The sequence below is a fragment of the Phodopus roborovskii genome, unplaced genomic scaffold (genome assembly GCF_943737965.1).
Source record: "Phodopus roborovskii unplaced genomic scaffold, PHOROB, whole genome shotgun sequence".
NCBI lineage: Eukaryota > Metazoa > Chordata > Mammalia > Rodentia > Cricetidae > Phodopus > Phodopus roborovskii.
Window position 1 is genome coordinate 4,677,787 of NW_026126566.1, and position 27,655 is coordinate 4,705,441.

At 43.5% G+C, this 27,655-nt stretch overlaps 2 protein-coding genes across 2 annotated transcripts in view; both read right to left on the reverse strand.

Annotated features, from left to right (window-relative positions):
- Positions 1–27,549, reverse strand: Reep5 (receptor accessory protein 5). Its single transcript, XM_051202355.1, has 5 exons — positions 27,351–27,549; positions 26,646–26,739; positions 11,567–11,705; positions 1,342–1,510; positions 1–164 (listed from the first exon to the last, which is right to left on the reverse strand). Exons 1-5 carry the CDS (start codon positions 27,466–27,468, stop codon positions 115–117), a joined length of 570 nt encoding a protein of 189 aa, XP_051058312.1. The 5' UTR covers positions 27,469–27,549; the 3' UTR covers positions 1–114.
- The window catches only part of Stard4 (StAR related lipid transfer domain containing 4), a 1,044,307-nt gene that overhangs the window by 983,654 nt on the left and 32,998 nt on the right, over positions 1–27,655 (reverse strand). The gene's annotated exons all lie outside the window — the stretch shown is intronic.

Genomic DNA, 27,655 nt, shown 5'->3' on the forward strand with positions numbered 1-27,655 from the left:
TTACAACACATTCCATTTTTAATACATCAAAAAGTTTCCAAGGCAACATTATTCAACGACTATGCCACTGTCCCAGTGCTAAGGAGTGAGTGGGGTGGGGCACACAGCCAGGGCTCAGGTACTCTTCTTCTCTTCACCCAGTAGGTTCACCGTAGCTTTCTTGACTGTTGGAAAGAAAATTGTATCAAGAGCCGTTAGTGTAAGCTCCACGTCTCCCTGGCAACTAGACAGCGTGGGTGACTCATGTGCAGATGAGCACACACTGAGGCTTGTCAAGGCTAAGAGGGCTTCCAGGAAATGGACGAAATGCCGCTGTAGAGCATGGCTCCATCCCTAAGCCGAATTCTTGAAGGTCAATCATCTAGCCTCAGTGGTTGGATGATATCATCACCTGAACTATCTGTCCTGTCTCCTTCAATCATCAAAAGCAGCAGAGATTGTCACGGTGACCAGAGTCAGAGGAAGGGACCATGCCAGCATTGTAAATATCTAGACTTGCTCACTGTGCCACTATCTCCCCACGACAGGAAGTGGCAGGTAAGATGGAGGTGAGGCAGAGTCTTCCGGAAGTGCCAGGGAGACTCCATAGGGTGGCAGCTGGTTTTGATGGAGCCCAGAGACTCCTCATGACGGCCAAGAATCCCTCTGTCCACAAGCCTCCTGACAGCTACCTTCCATTCCTCACTTAAAATCACCAGGCAAAGTTGACAAGAAAGACAGTCTGTCTTTCTCACCCAGCTACGTGAGAAATACCCAGTGAATCCAAACCAGCCAGCGGGCCAGCGGGCCAGCCTCACTTCCCTCCAGTTTCTAAACTCCTCTTTGGGGTCTACTCTCTTGGTCCAAAGCTAGAACTGAGCGAATACAAGAGAGGCCCACCCACTGTTGTGTAAGAAAAGAAGAGTTCAACACAGGCCTGGAAGCCAGCCAGCAAGCAGCATCCCTCCCTGGGTGTCCCTCAGCAATGGACTGTAACCTTTTCCTTCTCCACATTGGTTTTTGATGGAAGGTTTTATCATCACAACAGGAAGCCCTCTTGGTGATTATTTCCTGATGCTCATCCAGATGCTGAGGTTCCAGTCATATACCATCACCCAGCAGCAGACATGATTACAATGCCATACTAAGCAGGTCAACCTGAACTGAATTACATAGACGATACTCTAAAATACTGCCTGCAGTGGGCCGGTCATTTTTCTAACCTCATGACTGAAGGCCACACTAAATATGTCACTGACAGAGAAGCAGAGGAAATCCCAGAGACAAGGTGGCTACAAGCCTGTTGTCTGAGCCTGGGACATCACATCTCCACACATTACGCCAGTTGTCCCTACGCTTTACCTTCTTTAGTGATGGTATCTGCGGTCTCTTTGGCTTTGTCTTTCATGTCCTTCACCACGCTGTCTACCTGGGACTCATGCTTCAGGAAGACAGGACGGATGATGCGCCTGTAGAGCAGTTCAGCCCCATTAGCTGGGCTCGGGGCCATGCACCACAACAGGAAGCCACACTGTGGGGAGCAGAGCACTGGTGAGAAGGACCTGGCACTCTGGGACTACACCCAAGCCCCCACCACTCCGGGGACCGTGGTTGTTTCTGACATAGCCACTGGTACTCCCAGTGTTCTCTGAAGGCTAACTGGAGGCTTTTCTCAGATGGGAAAAAACACAATCATTAATGAACCAGCATGAGCTTTACAAAGAGACTATCTCATGAAAGGAGAGGGAAGGAGGGCTGGGAATATAGTCCAGCTGTTACAGGGTTAGCCTAGTGCGCTCAAAACCCTGGGTGCAAGGCCTAGCAAAAACTAGGCATGGTGGGTGGGGCCAGCCCATAATTCCAGCACCGTGTGGAGGTGAGGCCAGAAGATCAGATGTTCAAGGTCATCCTCAGCTACACAGGGAAGTTGAAGCCCACCTGGGGTATGTGAGACCATGTGTAAAATAAACAGTAAATGGAACACTTGTGAATGAGAGATAGGGAGAATGGCAGGAAAATAAAGGGAATATAAATATGTCATAATGAAACCCATCATATTTTAAAATTTGTATATTGTGTATGATTGAAATATGGTACACGTGTGTGAGTGTAGGGGCATGTGTGGAGGTTAAAGGTCAACTTTCAGGAGGAATCAGTTCTCTCCCTCCATTGTGAGTTCTGTAAGTCAAGTTCAAGCTGCCAAGCTTGCAGAGCAAGCACGGTTACCCACTACATCCATCATCTTGTCAGCTGAAATCCTTTTTCTTAAAATGGGTACCTACTAATAAAAACCAGTAAACAAGTGCCTGCACAGTAAACAAATGGCAACACAAGCATAAGGGCGGTGTTTAGATCCCCAGCACCATGTAAAAGTTTGATGTGGGGGGGGGGCTGAACACAGGCAGGTGAGCACACACCCTACACACAGACATGCAAGCAGGCTGAGGAATGCTTTTAACAGACAGGTTTCCATCAGCGTGGAATAGTCCTTTACACTGTATGAAGGCGTGTCACTGTGAAGCTACAGCTAGGCAGGGGAGACTGGGCTGGACAACCAGAGTGGGAGAATTCTAAGAAGGTCAGAGTCAGGGGAGCTACAGGAAGGAGCAAGTCATGCTTGAGGACAAATAAAGCCATGAGCCATGGCAACACACAGAATGGGTTAGTTATTGGCCAAGGATTTATAATTAATATTGAGTCTTGGTGTCAAGTTATTTGGCAACTGGTGGACAGGAAAGAAAAGTCTGTCTATATATGAATCCCAACATGGGGCATAGTAGACCCACATAAAACCCAAGAAAGCTTTAAAAAAAAAATTCTAAACACACAAAAACTGAAAAACTGAGTTAAGCATGGCTTCTTGGTAACCACCTTTTCTTGGTAGGCTGTTTGCTAGTAGCAAGCAGAGGTAAGGCTCCTTTAAGAGATGGCTTCCTGGCTCAGTGCTAGCCACAAATACAACCATGGCTCTTTTAAGAGGCCCTGCTACGGAACACTTAAATGTGGTTTATAAGCAATAGGCGGCATGCTACTTGGTGAATTGTGGGCCCAACAAGTTCCCAGAGCTGGGACAGTAAATGTGGCTCCTGCTGGGGGTGGAGCCAGTCACCAATGCCATGTGCTAAACTTAACCATGCTATCAATTAGCATTGCAGTGTAAGATTCACCTCGTACAATCAAAAAAACATTACAAATGCTTGGTAAAAACAGTTCCAGGCAGGAAAAAAAAAGCCTCTGAATGAATTACAGTGTGTTTAAAAATATACATAGGCAGTCACAGATTGAAAAAAATGAAGTCCTTAAAAGGGGAATAAAGTAATATTTTTAAAAGCCACATAAAAATGAAAACTATACATAGTCTGGATCCTGTATGTTATTGTGTTGTCTTTAGATATTCTGATTGCTATGAAGGAACAACAGTTGTTAAAATTCATTGGATTATGAAACCTGCTGGATTAAACCAACCTATGTATTTTAAAACTGTCTTGCCTTCAAAATACAAGTCAAAAGATAGGTTACTTTGGGGGAAGCGGTTATACTTTTATTTCCACAAAAAAATGAATGGCTGTAGATTTATTCAAAGTTAAAGATGATCAGGTTTGATTAAGGAAGACCCCCTGAAAATCCTGGCTACAAATATAAATAAGTTTGTTAGAACTACAAGACACATGACATATATTTTAATGCTCAAACATTAAAAAAAAAAAAAAAAAGGAATCAGACACCACTAAAAATGGATGGCAAAGGTAATCCAGTATCCAGAACAGCTTCAAGGCTGCTGGCTGAGATAATCCAGCCTCACAGAGTACTCCAGCCAAAAATTATCCTGATTTTCTCAAGATTCCCCCAAAGATTCCAGTGCCCCCAAACAGTCTACAGAACGATGCACATATTCCTAAAACATGGGCTATGGATCTTTATTATCATTTAGGAGGGGCTGGTTACAAATTATTATTGCTCTTAGTTTAAAAAATAAACAAAAAAGTTACATTCAAAGTCTCTCTAAAGGAAAAAAGAGCAATATGATATAGGATAGGAAAAAATGGGTAGATTATTAAATCTACTTTAATCCAAAAAAAAACATTAATCTCAAATTATTCTACATTGGCATGGATTTTGGTTTATTGATATAAATTTAAAGCTATTTTTACTATACTATATGTATGTTTCTACTCTTGTCTGGGGTATTGTGCTTATGCAATTCATTTTAAAACATAATGTATAATTAAGAAATACAGATTAATGGCCATCTATAGTAGTTAAACTTAATAGTCATGATAGGTATGTTTTCAAGGTCATAAACATATTTAAAAAGATGGTCTTCAAGCACTTCAAAGACTTATAGAATATGGCATTTAATATGTTTAATAACCTAAGGCTTTTCATGACGGTGAGAAACACTTGCTCCTGACAGCACCAATCTACATCAGGGAAGATAATAGGCACCTTCATATGGAGTTTTCCTTTCTTTATGGCAAAAGTTAGCCACGTGGGCAAAGAAACTGCCCTTGCCTCACTTGGACCAGCAGGAGGAAAAATAAAAGGGTGACTGACAAACTTTTCCAAAGCAAGGTGGGCCAGTCCTTCAAAATTCCCTCCTGAGAAATGTCTGTCAGATATACCAGGCCTGTCAGCCAAAATTGGGTGCCCATACATCACAGAAGAACCTAGGGTAACTGTCCAGGCAGCCAGACGTCCCTGTCGTTAGGTAACATTTCATCTTTCTAGAATCTTTGATGGAATTGAAGACTAGATACTCATAGTTAAAGTTTTCCTTAGTTATGATACAAGATAAATTAGGTATAAGACAAAGGTTAATAGAAATGGGTTAATTTAAGTTGTAAGAGCTACTTAATAATAAGCCTGAGTTATTGGCTGAGCATTTAAATTAATATTCAGTCTCGGTGTTGGTTATTTGGGAACTGGTAGCAGGAAGGAAAAGTTTATCTACAGGTCAGCATGGGCAAAATAGCAAAACTTCAAAGAAAGGAGAAGGCTGTGTTTCTGGCTAGTATTTTCACACAATATGACTATTTTCAGGAATAAATTATCCATGGAGAGACAGATACTTCTGTCTCTGAAGGCATTAAGGTGAAGTGCAAATGACTCTCCAGACTAAAGAATCAAAAGAGGTCTGTGTAGGCAACTCCGGGTGTTTGGGTCCTTTTTATGTTCTGTAGGATTTTAGGAAAATCATGATCTGCTTTTTATGGTTTTATACATTTATTTATTTATGTGTACAAATGCTTGCCTGCAAATATGTATTATGACATACATGTCCACAGAGGTTGTATACTTCTGGGACTGGAGTGATGAATGGTTGTGAGCCACCATGTCGGTGCTGGGAATTGAACCTGGGTTCTCTGGAGGAGGACAAAATGCTCTTACTGCTGAGCCATCTCTCTAGCCCCATGATATTTTTATCAGCTAGCAGTAGAGCAATAGTATCATCTAAAGTTCTCACTATTAGTGGAACCCTCTGAAATGCTATCTACCTACAGAGACACCACTTGTGGGAAATCCAGCCAGGCAGATTCTCTTTTCTGCAAGGCTAATAGATGGGACCAGAGTCAAATGTCTCCAGTTCTGTCTTCAGTGTGATTACTCTGTAGAATACACAACCGATTATCCACTTGGTACTTCCTGGTACCCTCTTGCTATTGTCTTGAGACAGTAAAATAATTACTGCTCTCTACCTACATTCTCAGCATTTTCCAGTTCTCATATTAAAAATAAGGTTAATTACTGTTCAACTCTCAAGGCAATGCCCAGATATTGGCTTTCAAAACTCCATCTTAATCTGTGTAACTATTTTTCACACAGATGTGACCTCATTTTTCATCAAGGTCTCTTCTAAGTGCCAGCTGATACCTCTCCCAGAGGCAACCAACCACACAAGCCCACTCTTAACCACAGTTCAGATGGAGGGCACATACTGCTCTAATGTGTGTGACATTGGCACTGACATAGTGAGTCCATATGTGACAAGCCAGACACCTCTGTGGCTCCAAAGCTATCACCACCCAAGAGTAAGGTTACAAACTGATAGTCAGGGACCAATCCTGGCAAGAAGTTTATTAAAGCAAATGCCAGAGAAAATGTCTATCAAGGCTGGAGATGTAGCTCAATGATACAGTGCTTGTCTAAAATGTACCAGGCCTAGGGTTCAATCCCCAGAAACACACACACACACACACACACACAGATTCAGATTTTATATATCAACTTTTCCTACTATGCTACAATGAACTGGTTGGAAACTTAAGTCTATCATTTATGTTCTGATGCCATGAAAGTAGAAGAAAAACTGCCTGGAGAACAAGAGAGGTGGAAATGTGCTCAAAATATGGTATATACTTTATGAAATAGATTTATGCAGACTTGTATAATTAATAAAGGAAGAAAATAACTAAATCTAGATTTTAGAAAGCCTCTGTAATATAGCCACAGAAAGGTGACAGGCTAAACTTAAAATCAACTGTTCAAAAAATAAATTAAAAAATCAATTGTTCAAGCCATGCACAATAATTTGAGATCACCTGAGCAACATAGTAAAATCCTGTCTTTTCTTTATTTTTTTATTTTTATTTATTTATTTTTTGAGACAGAGTTTCTGCCTCTGTCTCACACATGCTGGGATTAAAAGCATGTACCACCACCTGATGTAAAACCCTGTCTTTAGGGAAAAAGTAAAACAAAAACAACTGTTCTTCCTGAATCATAAATAAATGAAAATGAGCAGGGAAGGGATAAGATTTTCCTGTTTTTGTATCCTACTGAAGTATCCTATTTTTACTTCTGTAACTGCGACAATACAGTCAGAAAAAAAGCAACTTAGAGAACGAAAGAATGTTTCAGCTTCCAGATCCCTCATTGAAGGAACTTGAAGCAGAAACCAGGGAGGAACATGCTTGCTGGCACTCAGTCTTGTGTTCAACTAGCTTTCTTACACAGCCCTGGACCACCTGCCCAGGGAATGGTACCACCCACAGGTGGGCTGGGCTCTCCCACAACAGTTAACAATCAAGATAATCCTGACAGGCCAATTAATTGAAACCCACTTCTCCAGCCACTCTGGATCAGGTCCACAGTTACTAAGATAACAAGGACAGCTGGGCATTGGTGGTGCGCGCCTTTAATCCCAGCACTCGGGAGACAGAGGCAGGCAGATCTCTGTGAGTTCCAGGCCAGCCTGATCTACAGAGCAAGTGCCAGGACAGGATCCAAAGCTACACTGAGAAACTTTGTCTCGAGAAAAAAAGAAAGAAAGAAAAAAAGCGCTAACTAACTAGGACATAAAGAGAAATGTTGGGTCTGGAGAGAGATGGTTGTACTTGGTGTGAAGTGTGAAGACAGGAATTGAACCCCTACAACCCAGGTCAAAAGCTGGGTGGGCTATAATCGCTGTGCTTGGCAGTTGAAGACAGACTCCCCCAGAGCAAGCTAGCTAGGCTGACTAGCAGAACTGATGAGCCCTGGGTTCAGCAAGAGACTCTGCCTCCACAGAGAGTGATTGAGGGAAACACTGATACTGACCTCACACTGTGAACAGACAGACAGACAGACACACACACACACACACACACACACACACACACACACACACACGAAAAAGGAATGCTACTTTAGTCTCTAACAAAAGGAACAGCACCCTTGTGCAAGCCTCATGCATTGGGAACATTTCCTCTGGACATCATTGTGAGGGCATCATTTTTCAATTCAACAAGAAACTCAAATGCTGCTCACTGCCATCCATTACATGTCCGATTGATTCCCTGTACAGTCAGCTGCACCAGGCATTTTCTTTACACTGTCTGCCAGGCCGGTGGCACATACCAATGTTTACTGCACAGCAATTTCAAGGTCAGCCAAAGTCACAAGGGACTGTCTCGAGAACAAAACAAAAATCTGTTAATTTAGCTAACAAAATATGAGGCTTTATTATTTTTATTCCCTGTGTTGGTCAGTATTTGTCAACTAGACACAAACCTGGGAAGAGGGAATCTTTTTATTTTAATTATTTTTTATTTTATTGTAGGTGTCTGAGTGTTTCCACTGAATGTTATGTCTCTATACAGCATGTCTCTGGTACTGATGGAAGCCAGAAGACAACACGGGATCCCCTGGGACTGTATATAAAAATGGTTACCACCTGCCATGTGGATGCGAGAATTGAACCCACGTCCTCTGCAAGAACAGCCAATGTTACCTCTTCAGCCCAAGAGGGAATCTTAATTGAGAAAATGCCCCCACCAGATCTGTCTCTGGACAAGCCTGTGAGGCATTTTCTTGATTAATAATCGATGTGGGAGGGCCCAGACCACTATGGGCGGTGTCACCCAGGCAGGTAGTCCTGGTTTATATAAGAAAGCAGGCTAAGAAGCCAGGAAACAGCACCCCTCCAGGCTTTCTGCTTCAGCTCCTGCCTCGACCTCCCTCCATGATGGACTGACTGTAAGATGAAGCCTTTCCTCTCCATGCCCCATGTCACTGGGGAGGTGCTTCCTGGATATTCATATTCACCATGTTTTCTTTTTGATTAAATATCTATATAAAAATTCTGCCTGCTTCTTCATTTACAGAAATGTATACATATTTTGTGTATCAGTTCCTTATTTGATAAATGTTGTAAATATATCCTCCTGGTCTGCCATCATTTTGATGTAGTTTTATGCTACCTATTGTCACAGAGTTCTTAAAAATGTTTATTTAGTCAAATTTATCAAATTTCTGTGACTTTTAAAATTTGAGGTCTAGAAACAAAAATGCAAAATAAAACCAAACACAGCCTCCTACGTTAGCACAGGAGACTGAGGTTCTGAGGAAAGGAGGGGGCTAACCAATCAAAGGTCAAGATTTCCTCGCTCCTTAAGCTCTGGCAGCTGCAACTTGGAGACATCTTTGAGTGTGGGAAGGGGAAGATGCAGGGGAGTCATTCATTCACTGTTTCTTCTGCTGTCTCAGTCCCCCCAAGCCAGAACTGACTCACCCCAACCCTAGCATAAACAGGCGTGGCCTTTCTTTCATGGCTGGACAGAGTTTATGAATCCCTTGGAGGAAAACTGGTTTTCAGACCAAAATACTAAGACACTTGATGAGTATGCTGTTTCTAACGAAAAACAACATAATCAACCACAGACTCTGTCAGGAACAAAAACACAACTGAAAGATGTGGAATTTTACTTCAGATGGTTTCTAGCTCAAAGTGAGCCGGCTGTGCAAGCCTAGTGCCAGAGCTCCACTGACGACAGCTGGAACCCATATAGGAGGAGGACACAACTCCTGACAGCATCCTCTGACCTTCACAACTGCACACTCACACAAGTAAAATAGCAAAAATAGTTAGACTCGGAAATTATGATAGTTGAAAAAAAATGACAGCACATGGCATTAATTGCAGAATGAATGCAACTATGAGCAAATGTAAGAACTAGACAGACTGAAAGGAAAGAGGAACATGTGAACAGATTGTTAAAATAAAGGCTAAGATTGCCAGGTGGTGGTGCACGCCTTTAGTAATCCCAGCACTCAGGAGGCAGGGGCAGGTGGATCTCTGTGAGTTCAAGACCAGTCCAGTCTACAAGAGCTAGTTCTAGGGGAGCCTCCAAAGCCACAGAGAAACCCTGTCTTGAAAAATCAAAATAAATAAATAAACAATAATAATAATTAAAAATAAAGGCTAAGATCAGATAGCAAAGGAAAACTACATCTATTATATCTCAGATTTAAAATAAGAATGAGATAGCATGTTATTATCTAATCTCCCACACCCAAGCTTCCTTAGCTTAAAAAAAAATGAAGTATACAAATGTATACAACTAAAACTAAACAACTGTAAATGAGTTATAAGATATGTAAGTAACAATTGCCAGGTGTAAAGAGAACTTCAGGTGTACTACATAAACGCCAACAGCATTTTCACAGTCATCATTTAGTGAGTGGGAGTGACTGGGACATGGACAGGCTGTTAGGCATCAGATAGCATGGGATGGGGGAGAAGAGCCAATCATTCCTCACTGGGAATCAAGAGGTAATACACAAAATAGAAAAAGGCACCTCGACCAGGAATTATTGAGAGACAGAGGTAAATGACAAAACTAAACTGTCATAAACGAAGTAAAAGTGAGCTTTTTGTGTTTTGTTTTTAGTATTTATTCTTGGGGGAGGGGATGGCGGCGGTCTCGGGTGCACACACCTTTGATCCCAGCACTCAGGAGACAGAGGCAGGCAGATCTTTGTGAGTTTAAGGCCAGTCTGGTCTACAGAGCAGTCTGGTCTACATTCAAAGCTACACCGAGAACCCCTGTCTTGAAAAACAAAACAAAGTAGCTGGGTGGTGGTGGTGGCACCTTTAATAATCCTAGCACTCAGGAGTCAGAGGCAAAGGCAAGTGATCTCTGTGAATTTGAGGCCAGCCTGAACTACAAAGTGAGTTCCAGGACAGCCTCCAAAGCCAGAGAAACCCTATCTTGAAAAACCAAAAGGAAAAAAAGAAAAGGAAAACAAACAAAAAAAAGTATTCTTATTTTATGTACATGAGTATTCAGCTTATGTTTGCATGGTATCCATGGAGGTCAGAAGAGGCATCAGAGTCCCAGGAACTGGAGTTACAAGATAGCTGTAAATGGCTATGTGGATCTGGGAATTGAACCTGGATCTTCTGCAAGTGAAGCAAATGCTCTCAACCACTGAGCCTTCACTCCAGCTCCAACAATAGTTGTTTTTAAGTAAAGTGCAGAATGGATTTTTTTTTTCAAAATCTTTCAGAATGACTTGAACTTTTAAACTATGCCATGTGTGCTTTGCATTAAAATGGATACAATAAGAAGGGAAGAGGACAGCCTAGAGGAATCCCACCTTCTCTAGCTTGCAAGTCTGCAGATCTGGGAAGCAGAGGCATTACTTACATCACATCCACTGATTGTGGGGACACCTGGGGAACCATCTGAGGACAGCTTGTCTGTTCAGTGAAAAAGAACCACCACACCCACGAAATCAACAACTTTCTCCCTCTCATTCACCTCTGGTGCAAGCCAGAAGCCTACAGAGATCCAGTTATGACTTTCAGTTCCCTGTTTTTTTCCCAGACGTCGGCAGCTTGGGCTAGTCCTGTGCCAAAAACAAGGTTTGTCAGGGGCTGAACTCTGATTACTGCACCAGCCAAAGTTACCAAGATGACTTTCTTACCCAACTGGAAATTCTCTTCTCCAAGCCTATTGTGGGAATTTCATGTTTCCCCCAATAAGGACTCCATTAGGTACTATGAATGTCAACTACATGCTAGTGTTTCTTTCTTGCATCACACGTCGCCGATGCATGAAGATTAACGACAACACCTGTTTCAAGTCATTATTCATCAATTCCCTGCAATTACCAAACAAACTGTCCTGGCTCTTCCAAGTCCTTAAACAAAGGGAGGGAGAAATGATTCCTGCTGTCTTCGCTGCAATCTGACAAGAAGTACTGTATGTAATATCTAAGCCCTTGCTCCTCCTATCCCTAGTATAAGAGCCCTGAGATGGAGTTGAAAGAGAAGGTAAAAGAGACACAGATGTGGAGGGAAACAGCTGCTCAGAAGCCACTGTACCTTAAGCATGTAGTAGAAGGGGAACCAGGACAGGAAGAGGTCAGAGAAGAACTCTGCAATACTGAACACGCCGTACACCACCCAGTATGTCAGCCACTGGGTGTCGTCATCTTTGTTGGGGCTCTCAATGGCTTTCATTCTGAAAAGCAACACAAAAGAAAATACATTGTCAATTAGTGAGATTCATTATCCCTTCACAGCCTGTTCTCCAACATCAGGCAAGTGTATGAACTATAGCGAACTTTAGCTCCAGCTTTCAGGGAGCAGAGGGCAGAGGCAGAGGCAGAGGCAGAGGCATCTCTGAGTCCCAGACAAGCCAGGGCTATGGAATGAGACCCTGTCAAAAACAATAAAAATAAATGAAACCTTCATAATAGCCCATGGGCTAGCTTTTTTGTTTTCTCTTTTAGAGGAAGAAACTGTAGCTCAAAGAAGAGAAATAGCATGTGGTGGGTTTATGCCTAGGACCACCTCCAAAGCCTGCTTACTTCACTGGAGCACGTCATTTTCTTAATTAGAAACACAATTCACCACCAGGCTGGACTGCACCTAGCAAAATGTTGGGTACAAGGTGGACAGTTAATATTTACTAATTAAGTACAATAGGTGGTTTGCAATATTACTAATTAATTTAAGTACAAGGGGAGGTTTGCAACCTTGTTTTTGGAAGGTACCACTCAGACCTTGTCCTGTACTAGAAAAAGCCAAAGCCCACAAACTTATCACAGAGCAGAAAGAGTAGAGGAAATGTCAGAGACTCAACATCTTAATCCCCAGAAGGGGGGGGGGGGCATCAGGCATGAGAGGATGATGGTCTGAGTTAGTGTTCCAGTCTGCTGGCTCACAAACTTCTGATGACCACCTACACCTACCTGGAACTGGTAAAACTGTATGTCTAGAATGAATTGAGACCTACTGATTCAGACGTAGAGGAAAGCCACGTGCTCAGAAAGTTGTTCAGGAGTCAGGTGGGATGTCACACACCTGTCATACCAATACTTGGAAGGTGAAAGCTAGAGAATCTCAAGTTTCAAGCCAGACTGTTGTTTCCAAAAATGATAATAGGTAAAAGGGCTGGGTGATGGCTCAGTGGGCAAAGCACAAGTTAGGACCTGTGTCCAGACCTCCAGAACCCACATAGAGCCAAACTCAGTAATGTCTGTCTGACCTCAGCATTGCTATAGCAGACGGGAGACAGAAACAATCCTCCATAGCTCACTGGACAGCTAGCTAGTTTGGTGTACATTGTGGGAAACAAGAGACCCTACCTTAAACAATGAAGAAGGAAGGCAAGGGCTGACACCCGATATTGTCCTCTGACCCCCACAGGAGTGCCATGGTAAGCATGTGCCACTCCCCAACACATATACCCCAAACACACTAAGGATTTTCTTTTTTAAAAAAGGAAATTGTGTGGTTGATCCCAAAGGAGAGCCAAACTTGACAACCATCATTTCAGATTTCCAACCTCCAAAGCACTATCTTACTTATTTCTGAGAAAGTCAGTTCCAGTAGTGTTGTGAAATATGTAACTGTGTAAAGGTGTGTTACATGTGTTTCTGCTGAGGAATATTACTTTAACTGTGTAAAGATATGTTACATTTGTTTCTGCTGCCTTTGTTAATGATGTAAGGTGTGTTACATTTGTGCTGCATCTATTTAATTATGTAAAGATGTGTTGCATTTGTTTCACTTTGCCTGCTTAAGGCACCTGATTGGTCTAATAAAGAGCTGAATGGCCAATAGCTAGACAGAAGGGGGGGCACGGACTGGCAAACAGAGTAAGTAGGAGAAATCTAGGCTGGAAAAAAAGAATGAAAAAAGGAGAAAGAGAGGTGCAAGAAGCCACCAGCCAGCCAGCCAGCCAGCCGCAAGAAGCAGGGAAAGTAAGATATACAAAAGGAAAGGCAGTAAAAAGCCAAGGCAAAAGGTAGATAAAGAGAAACAAATTAATTTAAGTTAAAAGAGCTGGCCTGAAATGGCTAAGGCCATATAGTTGAGACTGACTTTGGACTATTTATCTTCCTGCCTCTTCCCTCCCAAGTGCTGGGACTGTAGGAATGCACTAGTGCACCTGACCATGCTTGTGTGTGTGTGTGTGTGTGTGTGTGTGTGTGCATGCACGTGTGCACACGTATGAAAATGAAGGTCAAAGAGGACAGAGTGGTATCAAAATGCATTCTACTTCATTCTATTAAAGTATTATAGCAGCTCCATACAACACATTTACTCATTCCACAGGGAATGATCTATTTAAACACATTTTAAATATTCTGAAGCCTTTATAAAGGACAATGACAAAGATGTGCAAGATACATTGCTAAGTATAAAACATTCTAATTTTGAGTTAAAACAAAACAGACAAACAAACAAAAGCAGTGTTTGTGTGTGCTGACAGATCAAGACAGAATTCAGAAGGGTTTCGAAGATAAGATCAGTCCTGAGTATTGGGATAACAGACTTTTACTTCTTTAGGTCTCTGTAATGATCATGATGGGGGTGGGGCAGAGGAGGGTTCTATTGGAAAGCACTGAGCTCCACACTCTGCTTCCCATGAGGCCAGTTCTCTCTGGAGCATCACTAAATACAAACACTAAAGTGAACACACTCATTTAACTTCTCTCTTGAGGAAACAGCTAATAGATTAATTTACAGTCTTCACTAACAATGACACAATCTGTGCTTTAGGGATTAAAAGGCCTTCAATATATACACAGAGAAACAGAAGAGTCGCAAAGGCCATCAGATGAAACAAACTCATCTGAACTTTCTACTTAAACAAAATGAACTATCAGAAACTAATTACTTTAAGTCAGGGTAGCTGGGCACATGGCATGCCTGGCTTTGCCCTACTTCACCACCGGCTCCCACCACTCATTCAAACCAAGGGCAGAGTCTCTCTGGGCTTTAGCTTGCTCATCTACCAAGTGATAGACCGTACTGTGCTGCTGTGACAATTACAGCACTTAGTATATGTAATGCATTTATAAACACAGAATGGCACAGAATAAATATGTCCACAATAGTGTAATAATTATAATTTATGGAGATGAGCAATCAGAGACAGAAAAAGTCTTCTGACTAAGAGCTGGTAGAAGGAATGTTATCAGTAAGGCTAAAAGGAGAATAGAGAACTATAGATGGGTTTTTGTTATACTCCAAACTCTATGTGCTGCAAGAGTGAAGAGTTAGCTGAAACCCCCAAAGTTCACCTGTTCACAGGTTAGCAGGAAAATTGTGGATAACAGTGAAACATTCTTTGGGCCAACTATGGAAGATAAACCAGGAAAAAATATTTTCTCTGGTACTGAACTGGTACTGATACACAAGGGCATTCATGAGTCTCCCCCAGCCCACTGGGCCTCAACAGTTGCTTCGGGCAGACTCCATCCTTGTTGGCCCACTTACTTGTTCACAGCTCCACAGTTGGGTTTGTTTGCTTGTTGAAACAAAGCTGAGAACTGAGGATGTTTAAAAGGCAGCATCAATCACACAGGAAGACAACCAAAGATGAGACAGGCCTGAGCTACCTGTCTTCTCTCCCTCCTAAACCAAATGTCAGCAATCCCTGATCCAGACTCCATCATGCTGCAAGTCTCAGGATTACGATGTACCCATCTAGGTGCAGGTGTAACACATTCCTCTCTGGTAGGGATACTGACAGTAGAGGAGGCTCTGCAGAATGGGCAGGGGATTATGAGACTTTCTACTTAAAGAGGAAACTCTGTTTACAAATTAAGCATTTTATAATATCAGATTTTAAAAATTCTTACATTACCACTGTGCCATTTTAGTTTGGGTAGGTGTTGTTTACTTTCTTACTGTTTCTCAAGACAGGGTTTCTGTGTGTCTTTAAAATTGCTTTGTAGACCAGGCTGGCATCAAACTCAAGAGATTTGCCTGCCTCTGCCTCCAAGTGTTGTGATTAAAGGAGTGTGCCACCACTGCCTAGTCATTAACAAATTAAAACTGGGGGGGGAAAGGGCATTTCTGTCTTAAGGATCTGTATAGTTGTAATTATTGAAACCTTCATCTACCAATTATAATTCAGTTTCCTTGGGACAGACATTAAATTCTCTTAAATACGGCTATCAATTAGGTACTTTGCTTTTTAAAATGTGTGTGTGTGTGTGTGTGTGTGTGTACTCACATACCATGACACACATGAAGGTGTTATAGAGTTGGCTCTCTCCTTCTACCATATTGGTGCTGGGGCTGAATTCAGGATGTCAGGCTTGAAGACAAGCACCTGTACCCACTATATCATCTGTGTCCCCTCCCCATTAAACACCTTGAACAACACATTAGCTCTTTGAGACCTAAAGGTTATTCCTTGCCCTGCATGTATCTCAACATTTCCTCATGTCACTGAATTGAAAAAAACGTCAGCTTTCTGTACTCGTGGAGCACGTATGACCAAATATGTTCTACCTATGAATTATACATAATGAAAGGTAAACATAACAGAGTAGATGAATCTGAAAACTCACATATTTTAGTGTTGCCCATTCCTTGTATGTCAATGATATGTTTCCTGGATGGACAGATACTACTGTGACTCCGAAAGCCCTTAAGAAAGGGGGTAGAAAGCCCTGGACCAACGCACACAGCGGCAGTCAGTCCTGCTGTTCCACGTGTCCTGTAACACAAACGTGGGCATATTGCTCTGAAGGAACAATGCTCTAAGAAAAGCAGGGAGGAGGCTGCAGAACAAGTTTAACTTTTGGCCAAGAGAATGAAGGAAGCCAAAGAACACCACCAGAAACAGATCACTACGGCACGAAGGCCGTTCTCGCTAAGAGCTTCCGCAGAGTCTGAGCCCAGTCAAAAAGAAGTCTCTGCCAGGAGCAAATGGAGAAAAGACAGTGGATTTAAAATCCAGACCTTGTCAGTCCAGGTTAGTTATATTCTGCTTGGGGACAACCTGTTCCACTGAACCAAGGCAGAAAAAACCACAAGCCACACAAACAATACTGAAGAATAAAACATCACAGTTCTTTTCATCTTTGAATATTGACATTTTTAGCAGATGATTTAAGCATGTGAAAAAAATGACAAGAAATAACAAAAATAACTATGGGGCAAAGGAAAGAAAGGAAACAGCATTTGAGAACACTCGTAATTGTTAAACTGTCTGAAAGTTCCATAGGTAAACTGGGACGTCCTAAGTATGACAAAGTCAGTTTTCCCTTGTGTGCTGTGAAGAGCACACCCCTGAATTCCACCTTACAGAATGCCTGCCCCTGTGACCTTACACATAGAGCATTGAGTTTTATCAATGTAAGCTGGGATCCGGCAAGATGGCTCAGCTAGTGGAGCCAGACAGCGTGAATCCCACTCCCTGAAGCCACGTGTAAGACAGTGCTGTGACCATAATCCCAGCCCCAGCACTCCAACCACAAGGACAGGACGGAAGTGCAAACAGCAAGTTCAGAAGACAGACTGCCACAAAGCAAGGCCTGAGGGGAGGGGCTGGAGAGTCGGCCCAGCGGCTCTTGCTGCTCTTGCAGAGGACTCCAGTCCAGCACTGCTGTAATTCCAGCTCTAACTTCTGGAGTCCTCACACACCGCGTTCACACATATACTATCCACACATACTCTCTCATATGTACACAAGCTTGTATACACATATAATTTAAAACAATAAAGATAAGCTTTAAAAAAACCACAAAGTCTAAGGGGTAAGCAGATGGCAGAAATACCCTCTGACCTCCACACATGTTCATTTGCTCTCTCCACACCCTTACTAAAAACAAATAATTTTTTTTTAAGTTGGCCTGTTTGCCCAGGAGTAACACACCTGGTAATTAACTTCATATTAGCAGGCCTGTGAAGTTTTACACACTTAATACATACTACATCGTTACCTAATTCATGTGCTACTCAGTTACAATTCAGTCAAATGAATAACAGTATCTGCAAAGCACAGACTTTACTATTAAAGTCAATCACGCCCATCATTAGGATCTTAACAAGTCAATTATATTAACGAGCTGACAAGTAAGTCTGTTAAACTACAAACAAGACAAGGATGCCCTGTCTGAGGAGGGAAGAAGCAGAGATCAAGGTCCACCCCTGGGTACAGAGAATCTGGATCATGAAGTTTGTCATGCTTCTGGTCACAGCAGACTCAAGAATTCCTAACACAGCGACAGTTTTCCTATTACCAGTGCCTCACAGCAGGTGGCATTTTAGGAGGCTGGTACAGGGCTCAGTGGTTAAGAGCACTGGCTGCTATTGCAGAGGACCCAAGTTTGATCCCAACACCCACATGACAACTCAAGACCAGTCTAGAACCAGTATGGGGACCTGACACCTCATCTGGTTCCTGTGGGCACCAAGCACACACGTTGTATACATACAAACATAAGGGCAAAACACTAATATACATAAAATAAATATAATTTTCTTAAAAAAACAAAAGACATTTAAAAGCATATGAACTATCTTGCTCCTATGTAAATAAGGGAATTATTTTTCCTTCTTCCTAGAAAAAAAAAAGAAGGTAAAAAAAAACTATGGGCAGCCACATGTTTGTTTTATTTATTTTATTGGTCACAGGGTTTCTCTATGTAACCTGTCTTGGCTGTCCTACAACTCACTTTATAGACCAGGCTGGCCTCTAGCTCAAGAGATCCGCCTGACTCTGCCTTCCAAGTGCTGGGACTAACGGTGTGCACCACCACTGCCTAGGTCTCTTTTTGCTATTGTTTTTTTGTTGTTTTGTTTTCAGTGAAGAATATATGTGTTTTCAAAACAAAAGATTTAACCAAGAGAGCAAGAAAGGCTAATAACAGAATGAGTCATACAATAAAATTAGTCTGCTTATTTACTATTTATACTATGTGCCACACACCAAACAAAACAGAAATGAGATGGAAATGTTTCTTTAGTAAGATTCTTACCTGTGTGGGCACTGTCAGTTACTACACAAGAACAAAGAAAATCCCACTTGCCCCTTTAACCTAAGACTTGCTTGTCTGTGGGGTAAGGTGCTGTGTGTGCTATAGCGCACATTCGGGCTCAGGACAGAAGGGTCTGTTCTCTCACCATGTGGGTGGCAGAGATTGAACTCGGGTAGCCAGACCTGGGGGTGGGCGCCTTTATTTGTAGAGCCATCTCATCTGCCCTCCTCTACCCTTTAATATTTTCCTAAAGGATCCAAAAGCCAACTTAATGGCATGCACACTGTGTAAGCAAGTCCACGGGCAAATCATACCAGGACCACCATTGTCAATAAAACCAAAGGCTTTATAACTAAACATCCATGTCAAGTATGGTATCAAAGTCCAGGATAGGAGAACGGAGGCAGGGGGATAATGAGTTCCAGACTAACCCAAGTTTCTTATTGAGACTGCTCTCAAAACGCCAGGCACTGGGATGTCTGTCAACAGTGCATCATAGTGTGAGGCTTGGGTACATCCCCAGAGCTTTGATAAATTAAAGCTACAAGACAGGTAACTGAGAGAAGTTAATAGTGATTTCAGTTCATGTTCACAAAACATAGAAGATGCCTCCATGTGCAGGTACATGGGTGGGAGGACCTTATCTGAGAGATAAGGGGTCATTCTGCACAAAGCTAATGTGTTCACGGAGCTGATTTAATAAAAAAGTTCACACCATAGTTCAATTTCCTTCACTACATAAGGTTACTGCATGAATCTACAGGACACAGTTAAGGCCACATGGGAAGCATCTAACTAAAATCCAAATCAGGAAGCCAGGCTCCTTGGGCTTGCACACCAGTTACCACCCACTGACGGCAAAGCCTGGAGCCAGTTACTGTTACTTCTGCCCTCTGTCTATAAATGTGGGAATTGTCATAGCATTTACATAGCAAGATCACTATGAACAGTAAATATTTGCAAAGACCTTAGACAAAGATATATGTTATTTTCAGCTAAATAAAATGCTACACAAGTGTCCAGCAGCTTTGTGAGAATAACACTCTTGGGGCTGGAGAGATGGCTCTGTAGTGAAGAGCTCATATTGCTCTTGCAGAAGATCTAGGTTCAGTTTCTAGCACCCTTGGGTGGCTCATGGGTAGCTGCCTGTAACTCCAGCTTCAGGTGGTCCAACAATTCTGGTCTCTTCAGGCACCCACCTATGTTCACATACCCCCACCCAGACATACAACTTAAAATAATAAAGATTAATCTTTTCAGAAAAAAAATAAAACCCTTCTTTTTCAAGAGAATTCTGGCTGGCCTAGAATTCATCATGTAGAACAGGATGGCCTTGGACACACAGAGCTCTGCCTGTCTCTGTCTTCACAGTACTAAAATAAAGGAAATGCTGTCATGTCCAGAGAAAACAGAATTCTTATTCAGAAAACAGAGTAATACATCTCTGAGGGGGATGTGAGATTTCAAAACTTTAAAATACAGATGCCAGAGTGATGAACTCTAAACATGTTTATAGTCTCTAACATTAGCACTAACATGACTAAACATGTTACATTCCTGTGTAGTAACAGGGTCCAGATCAAGCCCAGCTCCTGTATAACCTTGGGAAACATGGCATCTCTATCTCCTTCTCTACATTCGTGTGTGTGTGTGTGTGTGTGTGTGTGTGTGTGTGTGTGTGTGTGTGTGTCTGTCCCGGACAATCGTTTCTCCTCCTCAACTCCCTTCTTTTATTTTTCTTTGAGGGTAGGCAAAGTTTCAGGCTGGCTGTGAACTTGCCATGCGGCTGAGTATAACCTTAACTCCTGATAGCCCACCTCCACTTTCTAAGTGCTGGGATTACAGGTGTGTGCTCCCGTGCCTGACCACAGAATGTCATTTCAAACTAAAAGGAGCTATGGATTAGTCACCCACAAGGACCCTGATATATATCTGACCTCTAAGGCTGAATTCTGGCAACTCCAGGAAGATGGCAGCCTGATTTTTCTAAACAAATATGAAATAAAAGGTGAGAAAGACAGAGGTCTGTGAAGAATTTTAAGCCAAAAGCTTTCTAAGTAGGACAGAAAACCAGCCCTCCCCCTTTCTTCTCACTGCAGAGCAATAATAAAAACAGAAAATCAAGTCATTAGACTTTGCCTCACGATTCCCCCACTGAACTAGCACACACTGCCCACGGTCCTTGTAGGTCTCAGGCATGAGCTCTATGCATGAAGGCACAGAGTCCAGCCTCTCTGATTTCAGGGTCTCTTACCTGAGTGTTGCCAGTAAATGCCACAAAGCACATGATTCCACCTAAGTGGAATGCTCAGAGCAGATCCATTGGGACAGAATGTTAGCCAATCCCAGGAGTTGAGAGGGGAAACATGGAAGTGACTGTGAATTATTTCCTTTTGGGGCTGACAAAAATGTTTCTAATTAGACAGTAGAGATGTTTGCATAGGTTGTGGACATGCTGGCCACTGCAGTATATGCTGGCCTATGGGGGGAGATGTGAGTCTGTCCTTATAAGAGGGTCTGTTGCTGCCTGTTGTAACAGAGGGAAGGAGATGAAGGTAAATCTGTTAATAGTTCTCAGTAACACAAAAAGGCTGCAATTAGCTTTCAGATTGTCTATGCCAGGCAGTCTAGAAGCACAGAGGTCAGGGAGCTCAAAGAACTGTGTACACAGAAAAGCAGAGTGAGCACTGGGAAGGAGGCCTGGGCGAAGGCACTGGCCCCCTACCTACTCCTCACTGTTTCCATGCTCCAGCATTCAGTGAGTCTGACCTGGGGCCAGATGCACCTGAGCCTCACCCATGAATTTCTCAAGGGGGTGAGTAATGGAAAAAGGCAGGGCGCCAAATGAGCTTTTCCAAATTTCATTTCCACACCCTGTAATCTCTAGGCCCAATACTGACCTTTAGATGCAATCTGTATGCCCCTTCCTATAGTGAATGCTACAAGGGGAGGAAATAACAAGAACAAAGCTGAAAGGCAAGGAAAGAAGGAAATAAATTCTGGCAGACCTTTAAAAGCAAGATCACAGATCCCTTCCAGACATCTCAGCAGCCATGTACACTTTACCTGGGAAGTTCTATCATGTGACCCCTTATTTAAATCCTCTCTGATACAACCAGAAAAAAGACAGCCTTCTGGAGTGGAAGGTACACTTCATTCACGGTCTGCTTCACCCTCTGCAGACCCCTCCGGACCTCAGCACTCCTTCCTCTCAGAGCCAGGCTGCTGCCACCTCAGGCCATAGTCCTTGCAGCTGCTTCTGCCAGGCTGGTCCCAGCTCATGCCTAGGATCTTAGATAGCACTGCCGATAAATATCCAAAGAGCCATCCCTGTTACTCTTTACCACACAGCTTCCTGGCTCTTTTTATTTGAGAGTTCACCATTCTATCACTACTTTACCTAGTCCTTGCCTGCTCACTGTCAGACTGTTGATGCAAAAAGGGAGTGAGTAGGTGTCTATCTCATTCCTTGCCATATCTAAAGGGCTGCACCAGCAGCTGGTATGTGGCTGATGTTGACATCTATTAAGCAGATGAACCTTAGGTTAGGAGAATAAGTATCTGTGGGAATGAAGAGTACAGCGAGGGAAATGGAAAATGACCGAGTGAAGATAACCAGTAGAGTCTGAACTTCGGTGCCCCACAAAGTAGTTTGATGGAATCTTATACCCCACGTGACAGTTCTAAGAGATGGGACCTTTAGCATGGGATTGGGTTATAGTGCTTTGCCTGACTGAGTGGCTCGAATGAGGCTGTTCGTGTCTTCTGCCATGCAACTACACCACAGGTTGGTGCCATTTCCGAAGCAGATAACAGTTATCAGATCATCATATCAGCTGGTGGCTTGGTCTTGGAATTCTCAGCCTTCCGAAGTCAAAACAAAAATGTCCTCACTCATAAACCACCTGCTGTTATACAGCCTGGGACATGCAGAATATAGGTGTGGTGTATGTGCACGAGTATGTGGTTTGTGTCTCTGTGTGTCCACGTGGAAGCCAGAGAAGGACACCCAGTGTCCTCCTCTACTCCATGCTACTCCCCTGAGACAAAGCCTCTTGGTGAACTATAAGCTTGCCGTTTCAGTTAGACTGCCCAGCCAATGAGCTCCTGGATCTGCCTGCCTCAACCCTGCAGTGCTGGGGACATAGGCACATGCACATACGCCCAGCTTTTATGTGGGTGCTGGGTACTCATGCTCGCACAGCAAGCTCTCTAACCCCATCCCCAGGAAACAAAGATCTGAGCACTACTCAAAACCACCACTGTTAAGGACAATCACAATAATCAGAGCTAAACAATGAGCAGACAATTAAATTCGTACTGGCTGCCTGAATATTTATTGGCTAAGGGGTATGCTTTTTACTGTGTACAAATCGCATTTTTTTTTTTCTTGAATGTCCTACACAGAGCAGAGCACTGAGGAGGTCTCTAGACTATTCTTGGGAACAGGCGGCTATTTTTCCCTCCCTCTTGCCCAGTCTTCACACTTAAAGGGCACTTGTGTGGTGGTTATTACTGCCACTCTACAAGAAGCTCTCAACACTCTCTGCACCTGAAAATCCTTTAAAAAGTGTAAAAGATTAATAATCCTTTCAAAACCCCCAAGCCCAGGCCCATATCCCAGACCCATTAGATAAGAGCTGGGGGGGCGGGGAGACCCAGACACCATCAATATTTTTAAGCCTCTCGAATGACTCCAATGATTACCCGAGTCACAGAATCCCATGCTGACTTTAAAGACAGAAAGAGCTGGACCTACAAAAAAGACCAGCCTCTCTCTCATACCAGTGGGAGTGGCATAACCCTGAATATTATTTTCCGAATTTTTGCATAAATCACTAAATGTCTTTATTATATTTTTAGTGTTGTTCTAACTCTTATTAAAATGTACTACAAAGGTCACTTTGTCTAAAAATATAAAAACTGAAAAGAAAATAAAGCATGCACACTTACTAAATTCTAAAACCTGGAAAAATCTACCCCCCCATACTTAGAAATGACCAGGTCTGCTGTTAGAACTTCTAGCAACAAACAGAAACACTGAACATCTTGTAAGGTTAAAAAAAAAAAAAAAGCCAATAATATGTAGTTGGCTAAGTAGACAATGAACAAATAAAGAAATAACAAAGCTGAAAATGATAACTTAAAAATAACTTTGACAGCCAGGACTACACAGAGAAACCCTATCTTGGAAAAAAAAAATCACTTTGAATATGACTGGAAATAGCTCAGTCTAAGATTACTTCTAGAAAAAGAAAAAAAACACAACCTAATTCTGTCCCCACTGTTAGTCACACAAACTTGCACATGCACATGGACCTACATCCATCCAGAACAAACTTTTTTTTTTTTTTTTTTGAGACACAGTCTCACTATGTAGACCATGATAACTTTGAACTCATTAAGATCCTCCTGCTTCTGCCTCCCAAGTGCTGGGACTAAAAGTATTTACCACCATGCCCAGCTAAGAAACAGACTTTTTCTTTTCCTTTTCTTTTCTTTGCTTTGCTTTTTAGAGACAAGGTTTCTCTGTGTGGCTTTGTAGACCAGGCCTCAAATTCACAGAGATCCACCTGCCTCTGCCCTTTGCCCCCTGCTCCCTGCCCCCGCCTCCTGGGTGCTGGGATTAAAGGTATGCACCACCATCACCTGGCAGAAACAGACTTTTTAAAAAAAATTTTTTTTAATTTTATTTTCTATGTTTAAGTATTTTATCTGCATGTATGATATATGTAATTTATGTACATGCACCATGCCCATGTCTGGTGCCTGTGGAGGCCAGCAGAGAGCAATGAGCCCCAGGAACTGGAGTACAGGCAGTTTATGAGCTGCATCAGGGTGCTGGGAAGCAAACCTGGGTCCTCTGCAAGAGCAGCCTCTGCTCTTCATTGCTGAGAAGGCTCTCCAGCTCCATGACACAGACTTAACCCTTTACAGCTCACATAAATAACCTACTCATGCCAACAAGGAAGTTATGTTTATCAAACAATTCTATCAAGTAGCACTGGTATAGGAAAATGAAGGTTATTATATCATCAATGTTTTTAAAACTCCACATTCTTGGAGCAGGCGAGGTGACTCATAGAGAGGGGGCTTGCTGCCAAACCTGTAACCCCAGTTCAACCTCCAGAACCCACATGGTAAAAGGAGAGAAACAACTATAAAACGCACCCCTGAAAATGCTTCAGAAAGTTACCTTTTTAAAAGGGTTACAAGTAAAATACACAAACAGAAAGAGTCAGGTTAAAGAGTACATTCCAGGGTAATTTTACTACACGCATAGCTATTTTGAGCAAGGTTGCTGTCGACATTTAACATCAAATATCATGAAAAGGGCTTCTCTCTACCTTTACTGACTGCAACGAGAGCCAAACCAATTTTCCTAGTCTGCCTTAGTGATCCTTGGTGCAATCACAAAACCCAGATGCTTCATTAGCAGGTAATGCCCGGAGAGCAAACGCCTTTCTCAACCTGATGCCACACCTAACTTCTCAAAACAAATTTCCAAAGTAGCTGTTGTAGCACTGCCTCTAATCCCAGCAGGGGGGGGGGGTGTAGAGAGAGGAGGGTCAGAAGTGTAAGGTCAGCCTAGGCTACACAGCAAGTTTGAGGCCAGCCTGGGCTATTTGAGACTATCTCGAAAATGAAACAAAACAATAAAAACATTTTTCCCCTTCCAGCATATGTTAAGTTCCAATCTGGCCAGTAACAGTCACACAGTATAATAACATTATCTGTGTCTTGGCCTCCAATGAAATGTTTTCACCCTTCATTTTTATCACTATGGCTGAGAAGCTTCGGAAATCAAATGGATGACACGAACTAATTGGTTATAGTATGAAACAAAGTTCATTTGTGGAGAGGAACCATTCTGATTTGGACAGAGAAATGATAAGTTATAAAATATCTTAAAATAAACATAAGTTATTAAAATAAATAGTATTCATTAGATCCTAATCTTATGATTTATTTTCTAATTACATGAAAAATTTATATAACTAGGGATGTTATTTTATAAGGATGTATTTTATAAGGTTTGCTATGGTATTTACAAATTTGCTTTTGATGTTTGGCTTTGGGGCTGGAGAGAAGGCTCAGTAGTTAAGAGGAATGACTGCTCTTCCAGGGAACCCAGGATTGATTCCCAGAACCCACATGGTGACTCACAACTGTACAGAACTCCAGTTCCAAGGGATCCAACACCCTTTTCTGGCCTCCTCCAGTACCAGGCACACATATGGTGCCCAGACTTAGGCATAACACCCATACATAAAAAAAAAAAAATAAAACTTTAAAAATTAAAATAAAAGCCTTACATTTTTGTCATTTCCATTTTTCATCTGTTGTGGGAAGGAGCAAGCAAATGGCATGGAGGTATGTAGAGATGAGAGGGAGCCTGGGGAGTCAGTTCTGTGGCCAACTTCACAGGCAAGCATGTCACACAGTAGCTGGTCTTTATCCAGAACAACTGACTTCTCAAAACAAATTTGAGTGGCCCAGGACCGAACTCGGGTTCAGACCTGGTGTCGAACATCAAACCACTGAGCAATCTCACTAACCCAATAATTGGCCCTTTTAAAAATCAAAAAGCTAGGCCAGGCCGGTGACACACATCTATAATCCCAGCACTAGAAAAGCTAAAGCTAGGTGAGGTCAGCCTTCGATACAAATAACCAGTTCTAGGCCCATAGGGCTACAGTGTGAAGACCCAAGATCAAATAAATAAGGTCAAAGGCCCTCACCTGCCCTGAATGTCTGAATCAAGAAAGTTCTAACTTTCTTAATTGGGTTTTACTGTGTACAAAAACATATGGTAGAAACTGCCATAAGCCATCATCAACCGGGTGCAATTCACTCCTGATAGCAGCAGAAGTCTGTCTGCCAGAATGTGGGGAACTGAGTTCCTCCACGATTCATGCTGCCTGGATAAGGTCAATTCCTTGTCAGTATAATCTGATTAAAAAAAAACAAAAACAAAAACAAAAAAAGCCACTTTTGGCTAGCTGACAGGAGATCAGAGAACAAGTCAAGGCTCCCAAATGTGTAATCTTAAGCAGTACATTAACCTTGTGGGACTTCGACTTCTGTCTCTAGAACCTGGGCTAAAGGGCCCACAAGCCCTGAATGGGGAGGGCTGTGGAGGGGAGTGTACGGCTGCAGGGCGAGCCACTTACGAGATGTAGGCTGGGTATCCGAAGCCTATCAGGTTGCAGAGAAGAGAGGCTCCATAACCGAACACCAGATACAAGGCCACCAGTCCGATGACACCTGGAGACCGGAGGAGAGAAACGGGTTGGGTGACCAGGCAGACATTCTAAAGAGACAGTCCCCGCCCACACCCACACTTGGAGGTTAGGCCTTCCCGAGGCGGCGTTCTCTCCTGCCTCGATTACCGGAGACAAACCGACCACAAGGAGGTCACTGGGGAGTCCTCTGCCTCTCCTCCCTGGGCAGCGCCCTCCTGGGCTGGGTATGCTGACCAGTCAATCCCCTGCCTCCACTCTTTGGGCAGGGCCCGCCTGGGCTGAGCATACTGAGCAATCCCCAGCCTCAACACCCCCGGGAGGGCCTGCCAGGACTAGTCAGTCATACAGGGCAGTCCCCTGCCTCTCCTCCTTCCCAGCTGGCCCGCGCGGTGCAGCGGCCGGGAAGCCCCGCTCGACCCGAAGGGTCCGGGGGTGAGGGCGGGCTCCTCCACCCCGCGGGACACCGCGCCCAAGACTGTGGCTCCTGGGCACTCGCGGTCGACAGAGGCGACACGTCAGCGCCCGCGCGTCCCGCAGCCCGAGGCTCCCAGGCCCCGCTGCACGCGCGAGGGGCCGCCCGCCCGCCCTCCGTCCGTCCGCGCCCCGCGCCGCGCCGCGGGACCCGCTGCCCACCGAGCGCGATGAAGCTCCGGTTCACTCCGGTCTTGGCCTCGAGCTTGGCCAGGAGGTCGGTCATGCAGTTCTTCTCGTGCAGGAACCGGTCGAACCTCTCCCTCATGGCTGCGGACATGGTTGGGCCGTTCACGCCGCCCGGGATGCTCGGAGCAGGCTGGACGCGGAACCCAGCTGACCGGGGCGGGGCGGGGCGGGGCGGGGCGGGGGCGGCGGCACCACGGCGCGTGCACGAGGTTCCCGGGAGCGCGCCCCGCGCTCGCCCCCGCCCTTCTGGCGCGGTGCCCGCCCCGCCCCCGCCCTGC

Bases quoted from the DNA above. Each gene is read 5' to 3' on its own strand.
- Reep5 (XM_051202355.1), bottom strand. From the start codon at position 27,468: ATGTCCGCAGCCATGAGGGAGAGGTTCGACCGGTTCCTGCACGAGAAG. The intron at 26,740-27,350 runs GTGGGCAGCGGG...TCCGGTCTCCAG, and splicing joins CCGGAGCTTCATCGCGCTCG to GTGTCATCGGACTGGTGGCC. The intron at 1,511-11,566 runs GTACAGTGGCTT...TGCTCCCCACAG, and splicing joins CCTTCTACTACATGCTTAAG to TGTGGCTTCCTGTTGTGGTG.